We start from the raw sequence: 21,689 nt of genomic DNA, 5'->3' as shown, positions 1-21,689 counted from the left end.
GCCCAGCATTGGCCCGAGAGCCCTTTGTCAGGTCCTGGTGTCCAGGACGAGGTCCTGTTACCTGGTGGTCTTTCCTATCCCCCTTGCTACAGCCGTGGATCCCGTCCCTCCCTGAAGGTGTGCAGAGAGATGGGGATGAGTGAATGGTGAGGTCTCAAACACACCCCTCCTCAAAGCAACAGCCCTGAGGGGGTGTGGGTGACATTAAACTGCCTGGTGTGGACGCCCGTGCAGCAGTGTGGGGACGGCTGAGGGAGCAGGCCTCTGGGCCAGGCCTGGATGACAGCCCACCTGGCCGCAGCTGCAGCAAGGCCTGTGAGGGGCCGGAGGGTCCCAGATGAGTGGTGGAGGGCAGGAGGAGCAGAACTTCAGGAGGAGGTGAGAACAGGATGACAGGACAAAAGTGGGGGAAAGGGACAGGAAACAGGTTCTAAGTGAATTGGGCAGGCCCAGGGACGTCATCCTGCATTAAGATGAAGGAGACATGGGGGTGCACCTGGGCCCACTCGCCACAGGCCCGTGGAACTTGGGGAGCTTGGGTCCTGGACAGAGAGGTGGGGCAGTGCGGAGGGAAGCAGGGAACATGAGCAGAGGGTAGGGCCCATAAGAAGAGCAGCCTTCCCAGGTGTTGAGCTGGGAAGAGGCTGGAGGCTGGCAGGGGAGGTCAGGTGATACCCACATGCTCCATGCAGGGGTGGGGGGATCAGCAACAGGAGGCTGCCTGTTGCGCACCCGCATCATGCCTCACCCAGCAGCCAAGCTCCCCCCACAGTGCCGACAGCAGGCCTGCCGGCCCGGGAATCCCAGCCCATGCATGAGTGGCCAGCAGAGGCAGGGCCCCAGGGAGTTTCTGGGATGGGACATCCTCCCAGGGAGGAACAGAAAGATGGACACAGCTGGGAGACCACAGGCATGGTTTCTGGAGAAGAAACTTCACTCCATTCAGTGGCCATGGGAATGAGCCCAGAGAACAGCTGGAATCGATGGGGAAGCAGGAAAGGGAAACTTCGTGTTCAGAGGTCAGTCAGTCATTCAACAAACATTTACTCAGCACCTTCTGTTTGTCTGTAGGAAGATGCTGACCCACACAAGGAGAGGAAAACAGAGAGGACCTGCCACTCCTTGGGGAGCAACAGGAGAATGTAAATTTAAGTGGCTCACGGGCCAGGCAAGTGCTACAGAGTGTGGGTGGAAACCTGGAGGCTCAGGCCACAGCTCCTGGACCAAATGGGCATCCAATTCTCCCATGTCCAGCCTAAGGCCTTCAATTTCTAGAAGAGAGCTCCCGCTTAGTACCTTGAGGCCCCTCAGCACCAGCTCAGGAGGTGCCCCGGAGTCCTCTGAGGGAGAAGGAAAGGGCTTGGTGAGGACACATGGGGCCTGGAGGGGCTCTGCCAACTGCCAAGCAATCGAGTGTCCATGAGAATGTGTCACTGCCTGGGCAAATGCCCTGAGATGGCTGAAGGTCACCTTCCCATCCCAGGAGGCTGGAGAGCTCAGCCAGTGAAACATGAAACTGGGCAAACTTCACCTGCCTGCCCAGCCCCGCCTCCGCCAAGGGCCCACTGCCCCTACACCCCGGATGACCCTTCGCTCTCTGACACAGTCGGCTCCGGACTGAGGAGGTGAATTCTGGAGGGATGCCTGTGGGGCAAGGGGAAGAAGGGGAGCCGCCTCCCCTAGACTGACCAGTCAGCATCGGGCGCCATGTGCTGAAGCCCACCGCCCACCCATCTGCTGGGGGCCCAGCCAGCTCCGCCCGGCCTACGCCCACAGCCTCTGCCCACAAGGCAGGCTCTCAGCGAAGGCCTGGGCTGAGGTGGAGGAGGCCCAGGGGAGGGCTGGGTTACTAATGCCGCCCGGCCGGCTGCCAGCACCAGCAGGCGAGAAGATAGACACATTCTTCTCTGACAGGCAGTGATGAATGGGTACCACGCTGCCCGCGCTCCAGACTGACACCTCGAGAGCAGGCTGACCCTGGGCTGCACGATCCTTATCTGGAGGATGCAGCAGCAGCGACAATGACAGGGGCTCTGGAAGGGCTGAAAAGCTGACCACAGAAGCTTCCAGCCAGGGACCACCACTCTGTGTTTCTTCCTTCCAACCTTCTCTGTGTTGAAGCAGGAAGAGGCAAAGCCACAGAGCAGTAGCCAGGAGGCCAGCAGGACAAAAAGTTGGTATCCAAACAAGGCTAAGAAGTTACAGAGGGATCTACCAACCCGCCATGCGCAGCACTGTGCTAGGTGCTGTGTGTGTGTTTATTTGCTCCTTCAAGGAGCATAAACTTTCAGACATAAACTATCACTCCTATTTTGTAGATGACAAGACTGAGGCTCACTTTGTCCACGATCTGAGTTAGTACATGGTGCAGCCAAGATGCAGCTTGCATCTTTTTGACTGAACAAATAGTGAGCTTCCCCCGATGCCATGACAAAGGTTCATAGGGTGAAATTCACAAGCAAAACCATCTCTATGTGCCACTAGCACAAGGAGCCCCCATCTGCCTCCAAATGCCAGGTGACCTCCCAGAAAGGGGCAGGGCTGAATGAGTCTTGGGCAGGGAAAGCTCAGCTGACATTTAACAGCACCACACACCCTCTGCAGAGACATCTCTACATGTATCAGCCTGGGGTCTTCATCCAACACTCCAGCAACACCGAGGGAAGGGATGGTGGTAGGCAGGCGGTCCTTCCCTCTCCTCCCCTTGCTCAGTTTCTGGCAGGAGGACATCTGCTCCCACACCTGCCCATGCTGCCAGCCCAGGTCACAAAGGGAGAGATGGTTGGGAAATCACAGCCAAGAGGTACCTACATTAATGATGACACCTTTGTCGAGCAGGCTCTGCTTCTTGGCTGTCATGACAAAATAGTGGGTGCAGTCCTTGTAGTAAACAATGTTCTCTAGATCAATCCCTGAAAAAAAGAAGCGTTCGTAGACTCAGTATTTCTTCCTCACGCCAAATGTGCGCCAGGAACTGTACTTTGCCTCATTCCAGGTGTCATCATTTATCTGCAGCATATTCATGTTAGACAAGTTTTTGAGACATACAAGGCTAGAAAGGGTAAAATAGAGTGCCAGAATTTACCCAAGTCAAAGTAGCTAGCTTTTACAGTCCCACTCACAATGTGCATAGGGGTTGCAGACCAGCACTCTAAGTTAGAGCTGGGTGGCTGTTGTAGAAAGGCCAAGCGCCGGCCATGGCCATGGCATCTAAGCAACGACGCAGCCGGGATCTGCCTCCAAGTCCTGTCCATTGTGCCCTCCGTGTGGCCACAGCTGCATGGAGCTGTGGGAATTCTCCAAAGACCATGCTAAAGTATGTTTCTACCATTTCCCTGTTCACATGTGAAAACCCAGGTGCAGTGGTAGGAACAACTCAGGTTTCCACCAATTGCAAAACATTTTATAAACTAGGTTTCTGCATTGAAAACCAAGCCATGAGATGAGAGCTCAGCTCCCTGGATCTCAAAGGGAGGTCCCTGGGCAGCAGCAGCAGCATCAACTGAGAACTTAATGGAAACGCAAATCATCAAGGCCCCAGCCCAGACCTACGGAATCAAAACCCTGGAGACAGAGCCAGAATTCTGTGTTTTAACAAGCTCTCTAGGCGGTCTGAGCCGTGTTCCAGTTTGAGAATGACTGCCTTAGCTTATTTGAAGGGAGAGAAAGGAACAGACACAGGGTGGGGTGACATAGGCATGCAACACAAGGCGTGCTGGGTAACCATAGCAATAGCTTTATTACTGTTAAATAGGAAACAGCCATCAGTGCAGAGGCCCCCCGGAGAGTCAGAGGAAATTCACAGCTGTTGCTGTGCGGGGCACCATGGGGAAACAATGGCTGAAGGTGACAGCCACGGCAGAGTTTAAAGGAAGCTCATTGAAACGTGGGAAAACATACTCCATGTCCTGTCATCATTTATATTTGGGGGTGTAAGTATTTATGTTCTTGGATTTTGAAGGGAAGGGAGGGCTGGAGAATTCTTAAATCATTCAGAAGGACATTACATGCTGGAAGCAAATATTAAAACTTAAAAAAAAAAATAATGCAACTGTGGTGAGACAAACCCAGAGGGCCACATGATGGGCACACATTGCTGTGACTAGCAACAGTCACAGTCTCACTCGCCAACGAGTCCCCCTTCTAGAAAATGATCTTAAAGAAAGAATTCCACAGAAGCAGCTTTATCTGTAACAGTAAATAACCGGAAGGCCTGAATCAGAGGTGAGCAAATGTTTCTGTAAAGGGCCGGATAGTCAATATCTATCTTTGGCTTTGTGGCCATACGGTCTCTTGTCACGGCCACTCGAGGTGGGGGCAGCCAGAGGCAACAACGTACAGAAATGGGCGTGGCTGTGTAACAACCAACCTTCATTTTGCACATTGAAATTTGAATTTTATATAATTTTCATGTGTCACAAAATGTTATTCTTTTGATTTTTTTTCTTTAGCCCTTTAAAAATATAAAACCATTCTTAGCCCAAAGGCGATACAAAAACTGTGCCCACAGTTTGCCCATCTCTGGTTCAAATGCTTAGGCGGTGACAATATCTGTACTTGGTGAGACATGCTGCAGCCCCTAACATCGACCGTCAGAAGGACCGTGTTGAGAACAACAGAGCGACAAAGAGCAGGGACACCATGGTTAGTGCTAGAGCCACGTGAAAAGCAAGCTCACAGGTGGCAGATCGCAGAAAAGGAGCTGACGACCACGAAGACTATTCCTGTGCTAGGTGGTCAGATCATGGGTCGTTTATTTTCAGTGCAAAGATTCTACTTAACACTGTTGTTACACTGCCTTTTCAAAAAGAAGGATATATTTTTAATCAGTTAAAAAGAAAAGAAAGACTCCGGAATTGACTTAATTGGGAACAGGCAATTCATCCCTCTCCCTCCCCTCACCCCGTTCTGTTTTTCTCTGCCCTCCTGTCACCATCTGATGTGTGGCTTGTTTGTTTACTGTCTACCCCTGTAGGATAATAGAAGCTCCAGGACAGAGGGAGTTTTGTTCCGCTCACTGCTCTATCTCAGGCCCTGGCATAGAGTAGGCATTCAATAAATATTTGTGGAGTGAATGAATCAAAACCTTCTATCCGCTAGGCCCACGGCTGGGTGACAACTGATGGCAGTAAGTGTCATGTTCACAGAGTGGCCCTGGGCGTCCTTCATGAAGAAGTGCAGCTGCTGCGCTGCACGAAAGCCCCGGGGCTTCTTCAGGTCCCGCCTGCAGGTGCTGGCTCCCCACTCGGCATGGTCCCCGAGCATCACACTGACCTGGGACATGGTGTTAATCTCCTGCCTGAAGGTGGTTCACGCGGGTCTCCCTCGCTGGACAGGGAGCTGCTTTGGGAGGGATCAAGCCAACCTCCACTTGCTACCCCACAATACTGAGAATGGGCATATAGTGAGCACTTAGAAAATGTCTACAGCCAAATAAATTCTTATTTATTCACTCTAGTATCTCTTTTCATGTGCAACATCCAGAACTTTCCCTCAAGAATCTCTCTGAGGGACTCCTGCCCACTCATCACCTATCCTCAGAAGTCTCTGCCTCCTCCCCGTCAGAGTGAGCGTCTCCAGTTCCAAGAGCCCGGAAAGCCACCACGCCCTGCTGTGCACGTCAGAAACCTCGGACAATGGCCTGGCTGGGAGAACGGTAAGGGTCCCACCTGTTTCTTCTTTAAGGTCCTGAAAAAACTTCTGATTGAAGATGAAAGCCACGCCGCTAATCTCCTCCACCTTGGCCTCGGCCGTGGTGTTTCTGTTGATGAAGTTGGCGGTGATGGCAATGGCCAGCTTCCCACGGAATTCCTTCCTTCTGAACCCTGCACGAGGAGAACGGAGGAAGTGGGTCTAATCTTCTGGATTTGGTGTGAAAGCTGAAAAAGTACTGAGAAAGCTATTCTCAGATGCCGGCTGGGTCCACGGAAACAAAATTCTAGATCTCTAGAGAACGGGCAGGCAGACATGCCAAGGTTCCTGCCCAAGGAGGATGCATGTCACCAGCAGCCTTTCAAAGTCAGTGGAACTTTGTCCTTTCGTAAAATCTCTAGGTCCTGGTTAGGCCTCAGCAAACGAAAGGATAAAGTGATCTTTCCCAACAGGTCACCGTGGAGCTCATCCTTTTAAAGAAGTTTTAGGCATTGTTGCGAGATAACACTCATGGGAGACCCTCATGTGCTTTGCACTTAAAGGATGAAAACTACTTTGTTAGCATTTTTCATGTTTTTTTTCCCATTTGAAAAGTAGGATTATTCAATTGAATTTCTGCGGGACAAGGACTTTAACAACTTTTCTTTGTATCTCCAATTGGTAGGGGTTTATTGTGTCCCCATACCCCGCAAATTCATGTTAACCTCCAATACCTCAGAATGTGGCTTTGTGATTTGGAAATAGGGTCATTGCAGATGGAATCATTTAAGATGAGGTCATACAGGGGTTGGATGGGCCTTCATCCAATATGACTGGTGTTCTTATAAAAAAGGGAACATTTGGAGACAAATGCACACAGGAAGAACACCATGCAAAGTTGCAGGCAGAGATCAGGATGATGCTTGTAGAAGCCAAGGAACACCAAAGGTTGCCAGTAAAGCACCAGACGCTAGGAGAGGGGCATGGAATAGATTCTTCCTCACAGCGCTCAGAAGGAACCAACCCTGCAGACGCCTTGATCTTGGACTTCCAGCCTCTAGAACTGTGAGATAATACATTTCTGCTGGTCAAGCCACTTAGTGTGTGGTACTTTGTTAGGGGAGCCCCAGGAAATGGGGGATACACCAATTCCCAGTGACTGGCACTTAGTACACACTCAACAAACACATAATGTATCTCATCTATTGACAGAATTCTAACTTGCGACTGATTTAGCACTCTAATTCTTCAAAATTATTATTGTTTTCAATGAGGTGTATTGAAATTGCTTTTGAATGGTGGTGGATTGCCGATGGATCACAGCCGATGGTCACTTCTTAACAGAGCACCTCCCTCCTAGTCCCCCTTTGCTGGCATCTGACCACCCCTGCAGTCCTGAGTCCCCCAGCCCCGGGCATGCCATGCACTTCGCGTAACTCCAGGCACTGGTCTACAGGCGCAGACTCTCCAGATGTAACCTTTCCTCAGATGCCTTTGGGAAGCCCTCACATCTGCTCACCACGTACTCCAGCCTCACACCAATTCTCAATCGCTCTGTCAAAAATCCCTTTGGCTGAAAACCTTGGGTTTCTATTTAATACCCTTCCTTTACATTGTTCTTTGACCTTTTGTCAAAGGGTCAGAAATGATTCTCTAGTCTAATATTTCTCAACTGGGGGTGATTTTATCCCCCAGGGCCACTTGGCAACGTCTGGAGACAGTTCTGGTTGTCACACTTGGGGGTGCTACTAGTGGGTAGAGGCCAGGAATGCTGCTAAACAGCCTACAATGCACAGGATGGCCCTCCAGACAAAGAATGAGGGGGCCCCAAATGTTACTGGTGCCGATACTGGGAAACCCTGCCGTAGTCTACTCATGTGGTCCCCAGTGGCCGAAGGGCTCCATCCTTCCCACCCTTCTTTCCATGCTGGTGAAATGCGGAACTATACTCAAGCTGACGATGGAGCCTGGATTTTCAAATATTCCAACGTACACTTTTACCAAACCACCATAGTGACCATAAATTTTAATGGCACAACACCCAGGCTGGCAGCTTAAAAACTCCCTGTGGGATGTGGGTTATTGATGGTGGGGAGGTGGGTAGGGAAGGGAAGCAAGAAGGGGAGTGGCCACCAGCCCTGGTTGGGTGGCAGATGGGAAGGCTCTGGGCCAGGTGGCCACATATCCTGAGTTGCCTGAGTTTTCTAAGCCTGTTTCAGGGAGCATGTCCTGTCCTCAGAGGATGTGCAGCCTGTGGCCCCCAGGGGCAAGCTCAAAAAGCAGAACTGCCCCTAGTCTAGGAGATGGCACTGGGGCCACGCTGTTTACAGCCCATGGTCTCCAATTAGTACCATGCGTATCAATTAGTGTGGCCTGGCTCTTCCTGGGGCCGGGGTGGAGGCGACTGAAGCACTTCCCGGCAATGGGGTTTTCCCTCAACCTAACTGGATCTTACTCCCAGAAAGCATGGTATGCTTCCAGCTTTGGAACTCAGAGAAGCGTGGCCTTTGCACCTTGACAATTCAGCAAGACTTGCCTAACTGCCCAGCAGCGGGTGTGCTTAAAAGTTAGGAAAAGAGATGGGCCCCTCCTTCAAGTATAAGTAGCAGTACTATGCTCGGCAGTAAACTAATACCACTAATAGTATACAAACATTTGTTCTAGACGAAGTAAGTATGGAAGTGTTGGCCGCAAGAAATGGACAGTGCAACAAGGTATATGCGCCCCAGGCAGCGCCTCCAGAGGAAAGGCGAGAGCAGTCCAGACTCACACTACCTGGCGTCCTTCTGGCTTTAGTACCAGTTAACCCAGGACAAAGTAACCCAGCAAAGGCAACTCCATGCCTGATTTTACCGGCCTTGCTGGGAGTCTCCCCTCAATGGTTCTAAGACTAGTCTCACTTGCTCCGTCTTTTCCTCAACAGACTGCGCCACGTCTCTCCATATTCTCCCATATTCCGCAGAGCCTGCCATCGCGACAGACCCGGGAGGTGGTGCAGCAGGGCTTGCACATCAGCAGGTGCTCAATAAATGGATGCTGGTTTTTTCCATGGCACTTTATCTTTATAAAGCATTTTTACATGCTAGTCTTTTCTCAGCCTTCCTTCATGATAACACCCTGCAGGCATTCTGCTATTTACTATTGAGAAAACCACGGTTCAGACAGAATGAAATGTCTATCCTCTAAAGTTTGAGCCTCCCAGGAGGACGGGCCACTCTCCTCAGCAAGGACAGGACAGGACAGCCTGCCCCTCCATGCAGACCCCCATCCAGCTTTGGCATCTGCCATCCTGCCTGCCTTTCTCCACCTGCTCCTCCACACATGCCCTCCCATTCCCGTCCCCCCAGCCCACTCCATGAAGAAGAATCTTCACCTTCCAGGGTGTTCCTGCGGCCGTCCGCACCAATGATGACATCAAACTCGAATTCTGACAGGGAATGGTCTGCAGGGAGGAACTCTGCCCGCCAGCCAATTTCTACCAGGACAGAAAAACGAGATGAGTTGGTAGAGGTGGAGAGAGAGTGATCACACCCCTTCACTGTTGGCCGCAAGAAATGGACAGTGCAACAAGGTATATGCGCCCCAGGCAGCGCCTCCGGAGGAAAGGCGAGAGCAGTCCAGACTCACACTACCTGGCGTCCTTCTGGCTTTAGTACCAGTTAACCCAGGACAAAGTAACCCAGCAACGCCAACTCCATGCCTGGTTTTACCAGCCTTGCTGGGAGTCTCCCCTCAATGGTTCTAAGACTAGTCTCACTTGCTCCGTCTTTTCCTCAACAGACTGCGCCACGTCTCTCCATGTTCTCCCATATTCCGCAGAGCCTGCCATCGCGACAGACCTGGGAGGTGGTGCAGGGTGCAATGAAATCAGTTTGAGTTTCTATGCTCAAAATGCTCAGAACGTTCTGGTGTACAGCACACTGTCTTTTATGAACACATTTTCAGGTGAAGCCTGCCTGCTTACCCAAAATTAAGATTTACTATCCACTAGAAGTCTGAAAACGTTAAAAGCACACAGTCTCTGAATGCTATATAACAAATGCTGTCCCACTAAAGCCTCCCCTAAATTCTCAAATATTCTGGGCAGAGGACAGGAGAAATCACAGATGCACCTTCAGCAGGAGACTGTGAGGTCTCTGACACTAAGCTGGCCCCAAACTCAAAGCCCTTCCCAGGCAGCAGCAGATTTTGACAGTTAAGATGCAGAGGCATCATGAGCAAGCTCTGACCACACTATGTGCAGAAGATCAGAATTTCGATAAACATACTAAAAGAAAAAAGAGAAACATTACTGAGTAAGACATACTTTTATGAGGAAATATTAGAGTATATAAATTATACTTCAATAAAGTTAAAAATATATACTGATAATATCTTGAATCTTATGTCATAGTTGCTCTAGAAACTTCAATTTCTTTACTGGATTTTAAAATATCTATGGGTACGACAAATGCACCCACATGTCTATGTGTGAACACATAAACACAGATTGAAGAACATGTGAATGAACTTCATCAAACAACCAAACCTATGTCTTCTATTTAATACTTATTGATCAGATTTCATTTGCCAAAGTAGCATCCCCTAGGGACAGGGTAACCAAACTGTAGGTTTAACAGCTGAATAATAAATCCCCTGGGAGCTGAAGAACAAACCTAAAGTGAGAGACAGCAACAGTGAAAAAGGGTAAAACATCCTTCAGTGGAATTATGCCAAGTGGCTCCCAGTAAAAATAACTCTCACAGAAACATCCTCTGAGAGCTGCAAATGTGATTTCCATTTTGCAATATCTGATTTCCAGACAGAAAAGGAAAATGATACTGTACTTTGATTTTCTTGATCTTCAGGAGGCTCTAGAACCTTCACAAACTCCACATTCACGTGGATTTCAACACCCAGCATCAGGGCCACCTTGAATAGGATGAGCTGCAGTTGGCGAATACCTGTTAGGAAGGAAGGGGAAGAGAGATGAAGTGTGGGTAGAAAGGCCGAGTACCTCCTGTGCACAGAGTGCTATGTAACCACGCTCAGTGAGCACGGCAACCTGCCAACAGTGATTGTTCTTGAGCACTAATTACATGCCCACACTCTGTGTTTTCTCATTTAACCCTTACAGTGGCCCTTTGGGATCATTATTATTCTCATTTTATAGAGGAGAAATTGAGGCTTAACAAGGTTAAGGGACTTGTTCAAGGTCACGCAGTAGCAAAATGAGAAAGTGGAGCCAGGTCTGTCTGGTTCCAAGACCCAGTTAGATGATGCTATAACGAGGGAGGCTCTGTCTCCGACTCCTTCCTGAGTTGGGCTCTGGGTTTGATGAGATAAAGACGGAAAGAGGAGTAGACAAACAGAGAGAAAGGGCTGTAAGTCAAGTCAGTGGTCAGTGGCTCATTACATGGGGCCTGTCTGTCAGCTCTCAGCCAGCCAGGGGTGAGGGGTAAGGTAGGAAATTCTCCCCACAAAGCTGGGTCATGGTTCTCCATCTCCTATTCACTCTTTGAAACTCCCCCAAAGAGTGGAACCTCATTTCCCCGTCTGATCTCCAGCCATTCAGCACAAATGCATATGCCTCCAGGTATTTTTCTGCAGAATGAGAAGTTCTTAATTTCCTGTGGGCCCCTGTGTATTTAGTGAGCTTAGCTTATCTAGCATTTATTGAGCATCTACATGTGCCAGGTGCCACGCTAGGCACAGGAGACACGGAGCACACCCTCTAACAGAGGGAACGTAGGTGAACAGAATGGGCAGGATACGGTGAGGGTGGGGGGGTGGGAGAGCCAGAACGGGGCCTGAGCTGGGGTCCTGGAAGCCAAGAGAAGAGGGACCAAGAATTTCAAATCCCACTGAGAGATTAAGGACTATGAAGGTTGCAAGAGGCAGGGCACTTGGGGGTTAGGACACTTCTGGACACCTTTGTGAAAATCTCTTTAACGTGGTGGTCAGGAGAGACCAGACTGCAGTGGAAAGAGGTGTAAATGGAAAGTGTAGACCGAGTCTACTCTTCCTCTTTCTGGAAGAAATACTTTGAGGCAAGGAGAGGTAACAGTGCAACAAGAGAGGGCTGGAGGGCCAGTGCGAGGTGAGGAGCAGGAAGACTCAGTGATGGGGCAGGTGGAAAGGAAGGAAGGAACCCGGAGGGACTGAGTTGGGAAGGAGGCGGCCAGCTCTGCTCTGACATGGTGCAAGGAAGGAATGGTACTCGGGTGGCGGAGGAGGGAAGTGGGACTGGCCCAGGAGCACTGCCAATGGCTTTTCTCTTCCCCGGAGCTCAGGAGGGAGGCCATCTGCTCAGAACGAGGAGGCTGTGCTGGGGGTTGGAACACAGCAGTGGGACCTGGAGGAGGACACTAACATGGGACATTTGAGAACTGCTGAGCAATGCTGAGCATGAGATGGGGCTGGAGACATGCTGGGCTGACAGGAAGCCAATCAGCTGGGCTTTAAAGGGCCCAATCCACACCCCGCCATGAACTTCCTTCCTTCCAGGGGAGGCCTGGCCTCTCTTTAGAATTTCAAGTTCTTAGTCCACGTGGTTCCAGCACACAGTAGGTGCTCAATTCTTCTTGCCCCCCTTCTCACTGGTACTGGAGCTACCCTTGACAATGATCATTCTGACCATCTCAGTCTCATTTGCAGATTCCTGCCAGCACTTCCGCACACTGCAGTCTTTCCAAGGACTGGGGGTTAAATGAGAGCCCCGTCAAGGAGGGGAGAGGGGGGCTCTGGGCCAGGAAGCCAGTCCCACTGCCCAGGGCCCTCGCGAGGCCTGCCGGCGCCTGGCTCTGCCTCTCAGGAAGAAGACTTGATGAGGACGTGGTGCTCAGTGTCGTCATTCTAAATTGGTGACCGACACATTCCTCCGTGGGTGGTGGAGAACATCCTGAAGGCTGACGTGGCAGCTTTCTGGGCAAATCCAAATTTCTTTCCGTTGGACTCCTAGAATTTTCTCATCCCAAAGTGGGAATAAACTCTGGGGCCACTGCTAGTAAATTCTCCTGTGTCTGAATAAATTACACCCTATGTGGCTGATAATTCTCTCCAGTCATTCCTGCCCAAACCCCAGTCCCTTTTCCCATCAAGCTTATCCTCATAGGAACATGGCTCTCAGGGCTCTCCTCCCACCCACCCCCACAGCAAAACATGGTTTGAGAGAAGCAGCCCAGTATCTTGAAGTTTGGGGACCATGGCTGCCTCTTACTCACTGTACACCACTGGACACAAAGCACCTTTCTGAGCACATTGCTAAGCACATTGCAAACTTGACTTCATTTAATGTTCTCAGAAATTCTGGGAGACAGGAATTAATTACATTTTACGGAGATAAAATTGAGATTTGAAGAGGGTAAGGAACTTGACTCAAGTCAGACAGAAATGGAAGAGACAGATTTTGGACCCAAATCTGTTCAAACCCTTGAACTGTCCCTGCAGTGTTAACCTTCTTGACCTTCATGGGTGACTTTGTTAATATAGTCATATATAGTCATATATAGTCATTCCACAGCCCGCCCTGCAGAACTTGAGTATAGGAAAAGTCAGCCCTCCTTACACGTGAGTTTTGCTTTCCACAAATACTGTATTTTCGACCTGCATTTGGTTGACAAAAATTTGTGTGTAAGAGGACTCATGCAGTTCAATCTTGTTTTGTTCAAAGAGTCAACTGTATATAAAATGGCTAAGACCTCTTTCCCGCAAAGCTGACCTTCCCAAAGTCTGTCTGCACAGATCTTGCCCTGAGAGACCCAGGCTTGAGAGATGACAGAGCAGAAGGGCCTCTGCACGCATCTCGCCCCACATAAGCATTCAGGGATGGCCTAGGTAGGACCTGAGATCATGTTCTGTATTTCCCTTCCTATTCTAGCTAACGTTTCATCACGATGTTCTGTCTTTTTAAAGCCCAAGTTTTAAAAACTTTGGTATGGGATCTGTTAGGAAACACAGATTCAAATGCATCATTCCTCTGTTCTAAAACTTGCCGCGGCCCCCCAGCACTGGCAGCGTGGTGTCCAAACTCCTTTGCACAGAGAGTCTCAACTATCTGGCTCAGTTAACGGCTTTATGTGGCTCCCCACTCTGAACTCCTTTAGCAAGTGTGACTAACTCTATTAAAGCACATTTTATTACTGACAAAATTTTGGTGAGCTCCCCGAGGGTGCAGACTGCTATTTATCTCTGCCTCTGTTTTCTGTATTTCATTCATTCATCCCACAGATGTTTCTCAAGCACCTGGTATGTGTCAAGCACTCCTTTATGCCCTGGAGAGAGCCTGGTGTTTAAGATATGCCACAGTCCCTGACCTCATGGTGTTTACAGCCTAGAGGGGCAGAGCACTGGGCTGGATAAGGCACAAAGTGGGCCTTTCAGTGAATGTCTGTTAGTTGGACACATGGAGCCCCCAGGAATTTGCAAGATGGAACAAGCTGGGGACTTCTAGATGTGCAGAGATGTGTCCCACCTCAGGTCTGCCCCTCCCTTCACAGGGTCCCACCACTGGCTCTACTCACTGATGTGGTCAATGGAGCCAGCACAGAACTTCCCATAGAACTTCTTGGCTCCCAGGCCCCGCAGATCGTGGATAGTGAAAGGCCAGAGGTGCAGCACATTGTTCCGGGAGAAGGTGTCCCTCTTCTCCACCACAACCACCTTGGCTCCCAGGTAGGCAAGTTCAATGGCAGTGCGCAAGCCGCATGGTCCTCCCCCAACGATGAGACACTGTGGAGGTGAGAGAGGAGAGAGACCCTCAGTGACCTCTAGCATCACAGACACGAACCCCTCGTCAATAGTGTGATGAGGCGCAAACCCTAATACACCCAAATCAGCCAGCAAGTGCAAATGGTGCACCTGTCCGGGTACAGTACCTGTGGGCCTACCAGGCACCAGCCACCGTGCCAAGCCCTGCGAGGGATAAAGAAGTAAAGGGACTTGGGGAGGAGGCACAGTAAGATGCACACGAGGTTCAGAGCAAACTGAACAGGGGTTTAGTTGCAGCTCTGGCATTTGATGCAGCATTTCCTCATCTGTGAGGTGGGTCTACTACCCTTTCCTCATAGGGTTCTTGTAAATAAGGTCACACTTAAAAAGTGTATGGCGCACCTTTGTGATCTTGGATTAGGCAATAGTTTCTTAGATACAACACCAAAAAGCACAAGCAACAAAAGAAAAAATTGATAAATTACATTTCATCCAAATTAAGACTCTGGTGCTTCAAAAGCCACTATCAAGAAAGTGAAAAGACAACACCACAGATGGGAGAAAATATTTGCAAATCATGTATCTGATAAGAGACTCATATCCAAAATATGTAAAGAATTTTTACAACTAAACAAATAAAAATACAAATAGCCGTATTAAAGAACGGGCACAGTATTTGATTAGACATTTCTTCACAGAAGATATACAAATGATAAGTACATGAAAAGATGCTCAACACCATTAGCCATGAGGGTAATGCAAATCAAAGCCACAGTGAAACAGATAGCACTTCACACCCACTAGCACGGCTATAATAAAATAGACAGAGATAGCAAGTTGTGGGTGAAGATACGGAGAAACTGCAACCTTCGTACATTGCGGATGGGAATGTAAAATGGTGCAGATGCCTTAGAACGGTTTGGCCATTCCTCCAAAAGTTAAACACAGAAGTACCATATGAGCCAGCAGTGCTACTCCCAGGTATATATGCCTAACAAAAATGAAAACATACGTTCACACAAAATCCTATACACGAATGTTCATGGCAGCATTATTCTTAACAGCCCCAAAGTAGAAATAAGCCAATTTGGCAATTACCTGATGAATAAACAAAATGTGGTATATCCATACAATGGAATATTATTCAGCTCTAAAAAGAAAGGAAGTTCTAATATATGGATGAACCTTGAAAACATTGTGCTAAGTGAAAGAAACCAGACAAAAAAGGACACAAATGGAATATGGTATGATTCCATTTAGATGAAATGTCCAGGATGGGAAAATCTATGATAGGAAAATCTGTGAGACAGACGGTAGATTAGTGAGTACCAGGGAATGGGGGATGGAGAATTGGGAGTGACTGCTCATGGGTACAGGGTTTCTTTTTGGAATGTTCTGCAATTAGTGGTGATGGTTGCGAAATTTTGTAAATATGCTAAAACCACTGAATTATATACTTTAAAAGGGTAAATGCTATAGTATATGAATTACGTCTTAATAAAAAAATTCTATTAAAAAAAGCGTATGGTACAGAGCTTGGCACATACCAGTGTAAATGTTATTCTTATTGCTGAGACCCAGTCCTGTCTTCTAGGAGCTCTCAGGTTAGAGGTAAATTCAGACTTGTGAAATAAATAACTAGAATCTCATATGGTTGGTTCTATTTGGAGCCCAGAAGGGGAAAAACTAATCCTGCCTGGTAGTCTGGAAAAGATTTCACAGAGGAGGGGCTTTAAAAATGATTAATATTTTAGCCTACTGTATTTGTTGAACATTTACTATGTGTCAGACACTGTTTCAAGTGCTTTATGTGTTTTAGCTTTAATCCTCACAACAAATCTAAGGAATTATTTTTATGCCCATTGGAAGGAACTATTATCATGCCCGTTTCACAGGTGGGGAAGCCAAGGCACAAAGCAGCTGAGTAACTGCCTCATGGTTTCACAGATTCAAAGGGGCAGAGCCAGGACTCAGACCCAGGTGGTCTCATTCCAGAGCCCACCATGCTATACTGCTTCTGGTTTGCCAAGAATAAAAAGAAAAACAGAACATTTCAGCAGAGGGGACAGCCCAAAGAGAAAGAGAAAGAAGTTCAAGGTGGACGGAGAGAAGGATACTTTGGGAGAAGAGAAGGGAAGGAGAGAAAGAGATGAAGCCAGATGTTGAAGATCTTCATTGCCAAGAGAAGGAGTGTGGTCTTGGTCCTGCTGGCACTGGGCCCACATGGGCAGAGGTGACAAAACAGGATTCCATATGAGTTCCGCACCGGGTCCTCAATGGACATTGCACGTTGAATAAGGCAAGGGTCCTTCTCCAGGGAAGATACACAATGACCTCGCTAGTTTTACTGGGCAACAGCCCTTCCATTCAAACAAAATCTAAGGAGGAGCACCAGTACTGCCTAAAACCATAGGAAAATAGTAATACTGAGTTCATGTGGTGGTGGGGGGGGTCTACATAGCTGAGACTACCCCCAGCAAGGCAACAGGCAAGGAGACCTGCACCCACTCCTCACTTCTTGACAATGCAGAGGCATCTGGAAACTTCCCTTCTGCTTGAGAGCAAACCTTATCTTAAAAAAATACATTCCCCTTCCCCTAGCAAATATTCCATCATCCAGTTATCACTCAGCCGGGCCTCCAGGGTCCCAAAGGGAAAGTGCAAACAAGCATATCAGAAGCTCCCACACCATAATCAGCGTGGCTTGCTGGTCGGAACCTTCCAGGGAGTTTGTGGACACCTAATTAGGGGAAATGAAGTCACCGCTGAGATCCAGCTCAGAGACGTCGGGGAGCGAGTGGGTGTGCAAGCCCACTTGCTTCCTCTCTGGATGGAGCCTCGGGAGAGAACCAACCCCCCACCCAAAGCCCAGCCCCCCTCCTTATCTCACTCCCCAAACAGCTCTTTGGCAGACATAGCCAGACAATGACGGGTCATTTCAAAGCACAACTCCAAACCCTGACACTTGTGAGGTTTGCTTTGGGGTTAAGTCTAGATTCACTGCATTTCTTTGCAGTTACTGCATCTTTTCCCCTTTGCTGAGTTCTGTCCCTCCTGGGCCAGGGCTGGAGAGAGGGTGGGAGGATGTGGGGTGACGAGAGGCAGGAGGGCAGGAGAGGAACCCTCTGCATCCTTCTCCCCATCAGGCCTGACCCAGCACTGCTCCCTGGCAGGCAGGAGATCCTTTTCCCACCAGCCAGGGGGCTGCCGCGCATTTTGCACGCAAACAGTAGCCGGTGAACTGTTTCTAACCCTCCTGGCTAAACCTAACATCCCATCAGTGAAAGCTCAGTTTTCCCACCATCCTGGGCCCCAGCACATATTTCGGGCCTGAAATTTCAGAGATGCCAGTCATACCATAATCTAAAGTCAAAGCAAATACCAACAGGCCTAATTATATAAAGGGAGAAAATTCGGTGCAGATGTTATCAAGGCCAGAGAGAGGGGTTGTGGGCAGGGGACCAGGCAGGCTCCTCTCGGAACACGCCTGTTATGATTAACATGGGAACTGGGTGTTCTGACAAGAGGCCAATGCATGGCAGCCACACGCCTGGGCAGGGGAGCAGGAGAGAAGAGGACTTGCCGCCATGCCCACTGCTGATGCTCCAGACACTGGGCAGGGTCTACACAGACCACTGAGGCCAAGAGTTGTGATAGCTCAACCCAGAGGAGCGCTCCACGTTCCCCAGACCCACTGGGCTATGGCTGCTGAGGACTCAGTGCCAAGGAAGAAAAGCTGTTCCTTAAAACTCAGCCCTCAGGCCTTCCTCGAGCCCCCAAATTAGACTGTACGCGCCTCCCCCATCCTCCCACGGGCTCTGTCCTTACTGCTACCCCAGAACTAAGCTGTGCGTGCTACACTTATCTGTGTCTGATCCGCAGCCAGTCTGAGCGCTCCTCAAATGCTGCCTGGCGTCCTCTGTACCGACTGCTCAGAGCCCAGGACCAGCCTGGCACACGGAAGGCCTTGATAAATAGCTGACGGATGAATGGACTTGCCACACTCTCCCTGCCCACCCAGTCTGGCTCTCCATCCGTAACTGGGATGTTCAGTTCACGTCAGCCGTGGTTAATGTCTGCAGATTCCCACCCAGGCTGGGGGAGCTGGGGTCTGCCAAGGCCACCAGCATCTCGGACGTCAGCATATCTGTGTGTTCAGGCGACATAAATTATTACCCAGTGGGGAGCGGGGCAGATCCACGCCAGCAGGAAATCCAGTGTATAGATAAGCTCCGCAGTGTTTAGGCCTCCACGATAGCAAAGGGGAGAGACAAACAGCACATGGAAAAACCAGCTCTTTATTTACCAAGGGGCAGGAAGGGGAGGACGGTGGCTGACTCGCCCACAGTCGGGGCACACACACGACTCCTGCTGCCGCTTGGAGGGCCTGGCAAGCACAGCCCACGTCTCGATGACACCAGCCACCCCAGGCCAGCCCAGCAGTGAGTGGGCGGGCTGGGCTGCATCAGGAATGTGCAAGGGATTCAATCCCCAGAGGGACACGCCGAGGGGACGGGGCTAAGCCAGGGTTAGCAGTCTGCAGACTCAATTTCCGCTTCTGAATCCGCCTCTGTGTCCCCGGGAGCCGTGTGTGCGGACGCTGCCATGAGGTGGGGTGCGGAAAGCCAGTGCTTGACCGGGGCTGCCCTTCCCCAGCCGGTCTGTACCGCCCCGCACCTCATCCCTCCACACCTCATCCCCCTGCACCTCATCCGCAAGGACAGTGGTAATTTCTAAACTGCACTGCACCCAGCGCCTTCTCCTTGCCCGGCACCATCCTGATCGCTTTGTGCATTTCATCCTTGCAACTGCCCTGCGAAGGTGTTATTATCATCTCTGCTTTGTAAGTGAGGAAAACAGGGCACGGAAACACTAAGCAGTTCGCTCAGGGTACCCTTATTATCCCCAATTTTGGGTTAAGAAATGGAGACAAAGAGAGTAGGATATTTCTCCAAGCTCACTTAATGAGTAAGCAGTCAAGTCTGGATTCAAACCTAGGCAGTGTGGGTCAAGGGGTGGGTAGGTGGGTGGGTGGGTGTGTGTGTTTTGAAACAGATTCTCGCTCTGTTTCCTGGGCTAGAGTGCTGTGCATTAGCATAGCTCACTGCAACCTCAAAATCTTGGGCTCAAGAGATCCTCCTGCCTCAGCCTCCCAAGTAGCTGGGACTAGAGGTGCACACCACATGCCCAGGTAAGTTTTTCTACTTTTGGTAGAGACGGGGTCTCGTTTTTGCTCAGGCTGGTCTCAAATTCCTGACCTCAAGTGATCCTCCTGCTTCGGCCTCCCAGAGTGCTAGGATTACAGGCATGAGCCACTGCGTCCAGCCCAAGGTGTGTGTTCTTATCTACTTGTCTGATGGTGAAGCCTGACCTTAGGGATGAGGTCAGGATAAAGTGGGGTAACTTCACTCCTTCCCTGCATAGAGCACACTGTGGCCTCCTGAAGGGAGCTGGGGTCTAGGCTGCGTTCTCAGGGCCTCTGCACGGAAGGACCAAGCCATGCTCAGGCTGAGCTGCGTGTGCTTCCCCAGGGTAGAAGTTCACAGGCTGGACAGAGCAGAGTTTGAGCCTGTGCAAGTCCTAAAAAGCCACGCTGGCCAGTGCCACAGCAGCGGGAGTTTGAGCTTGGACAGTGCAGGCTGCCTCTGGTGAGCCGGTGGCCCTGGCAGTGGGCCGGGCAACGGGAGGTCACGCATGGTGCTGTCTCCCTGGTAGCAGCAGTCCTCCGGCACACTGACCTGCAGGCCAGCGCTCTAATGCCAGGGACGTGCCACGGTGCTTCCTGCTATGGCTCTGCGGCCTTACTGGCTCTCAGGACTAGCCGCTTATCTGAACCCGGCAGGAAGCCCCTGTTGCTGGGTTACCACAAGCTAAAACAGCTTGCTTCCAAACCGCAGGATGGAGAGTTTTCAAATCCAAAGTGCCACCCACCTGCCAGTGGGGGCCTTGCCCTGGGGCCCTGGCCTCACAGCCTCACCCCTGCAGGGCAGTGCTGGGGGGACTCATGAGAGACACAGCTACCTGGGGTTCTAGCCGTGGAGGATTCTCTGGGAGGGGATCGGCCAGGAGGGGCTCTTCATAGGGACTTTAAAGGCCACTCTGGGCAGGAGCTGAGTCTTGTCTGACCTGACGTAGCCTGACTCTCTCCTGTATCTGGATCACACCCAGTTATTCCTGAGCAACAATTACACATCACTTGCTAATCTCAGAAATTTACAGAAAGGAAATGGAAAAAGATACCCTATTCTCCTTGCTTCCCCTCAAAAAAAAAATAGTAATTCCTCTAAGAACCATTCCGTTTCTCTCTGTCCTGCCCTTCCGTCCTGAGTGGGTGCTCTCCCCTCTTACAAGTATGCTAAACAGTGACCACAGGGTTTGGATTTTCAGGGGCAGTTTCATCTGCAAACAGTTTGCCTTTGGCCCTATTAGTACATTCATACTGGATGCCTGCATTAGAAATTATAAGCACTCAAGGCCGGGGCTGTTCCGGGTGCTGTTCATGCCTCACGGCATCGCCCCATCTAACACCTGGGTTCCCCGAAGTCAGGGCGTGAGTGCTGGGGGGAGAGGCAAACACTTCACTTCAGATCTCAAAGTGCAGGAAGAACAGAGCCAACTCAGCCCCACCTTTGTTGACGCCTGTGCCTCCCCACAGTAGTAATGGTCTTAGTAATGGCGACAGTAATAAATGGAGCTACCACTTATTGCCTGCTTATACTGTACTAGAACTGTTCTAAGCATGGTATAAGACAGGCACTCACTTTGTTCTTACAATGACCCTGACTTAGGTACAGTCCTCGCCATTTGATAGGTGAGAAAGCCAGAGCTCGGGAAGGGTCAATCAGAGCTCGGGAAAGGTCAATGGCTCAGCCGTGGTATAAACCAGGGTGAGAACCTAACTTCTGATCCCAGGGTCCACGCTCAACACCCAGTCCTATGTCAGTCCTTCCAGGTTTCTGTGGAGCGTTATGTGGTAGAACATGAATGTTCTCCCTCTAAGACATGCCTAAGGTGTGTAAGGACTGGTGAGATGGCTGTGAGGATGTAGGCCCATGTCCCCAAACCTCAGGAAGCTGCTGTCTGCTGGAGACCAGAGAAGAAGAAAGCAGATACGATGAGTGCGAGATTGTCTGGTGCTACCTGCGGCTACTGTGGATGTTTGGAGAAGGAACAGATGAGTGGCCGCAGTCAAGAAAGGGACCTCCAGGAGATGGGCCACAAGTGGGGAACTGAGGCTGGGGACTTGGACAGACAGAAGAAATGGGGTGCTGAGAAACAGGGGAGGTTTGCAGGGCAGCGGGGAGCCCAGTCTGGGCTGTAGTGAGGGGGGAAGTGTGCTGGGGAAGGCACACGAGCCAGGAAAGGGAGGA

The 21,689-nt window shown here is 50.2% G+C and overlaps 1 protein-coding gene across 17 annotated transcripts in view; it reads right to left on the bottom strand.

Moving 5' to 3' along the window:
* Positions 1 to 21,689, bottom strand: part of MICAL2 (microtubule associated monooxygenase, calponin and LIM domain containing 2) — a 217,109-nt gene that overhangs the window by 114,749 nt on the left and 80,671 nt on the right. For 9 of the 17 annotated variants that reach the window (XM_045557535.1, XM_045557534.1, XM_045557547.1 and 6 more), the window contains 5 exons: positions 14,133 to 14,340; positions 10,458 to 10,574; positions 9,005 to 9,106; positions 5,670 to 5,825; positions 2,812 to 2,912 (listed from right to left, as the gene is read on the bottom strand). In XM_045557535.1, the coding sequence (XP_045413491.1) occupies positions 2,812 to 2,912; positions 5,670 to 5,825; positions 9,005 to 9,106; positions 10,458 to 10,574; positions 14,133 to 14,340 (684 nt within the window). Of the gene's footprint in view, positions 1 to 2,811; positions 2,913 to 5,669; positions 5,826 to 9,004; positions 9,107 to 10,457; positions 10,575 to 14,132; positions 14,918 to 21,689 lie in introns of those variants that run through there. The other 8 variants (XM_045557530.1, XM_045557533.1, XM_045557531.1 and 5 more) reach the window with 2 other exon arrangements.

The sequence above is a fragment of the Lemur catta genome, chromosome 7 (genome assembly GCF_020740605.2).
Source record: "Lemur catta isolate mLemCat1 chromosome 7, mLemCat1.pri, whole genome shotgun sequence".
NCBI lineage: Eukaryota > Metazoa > Chordata > Mammalia > Primates > Lemuridae > Lemur > Lemur catta.
The sequence above is the reverse complement of the archived record's forward strand: the minus strand, read 5'-3'. Positions and strand labels throughout refer to the sequence as shown.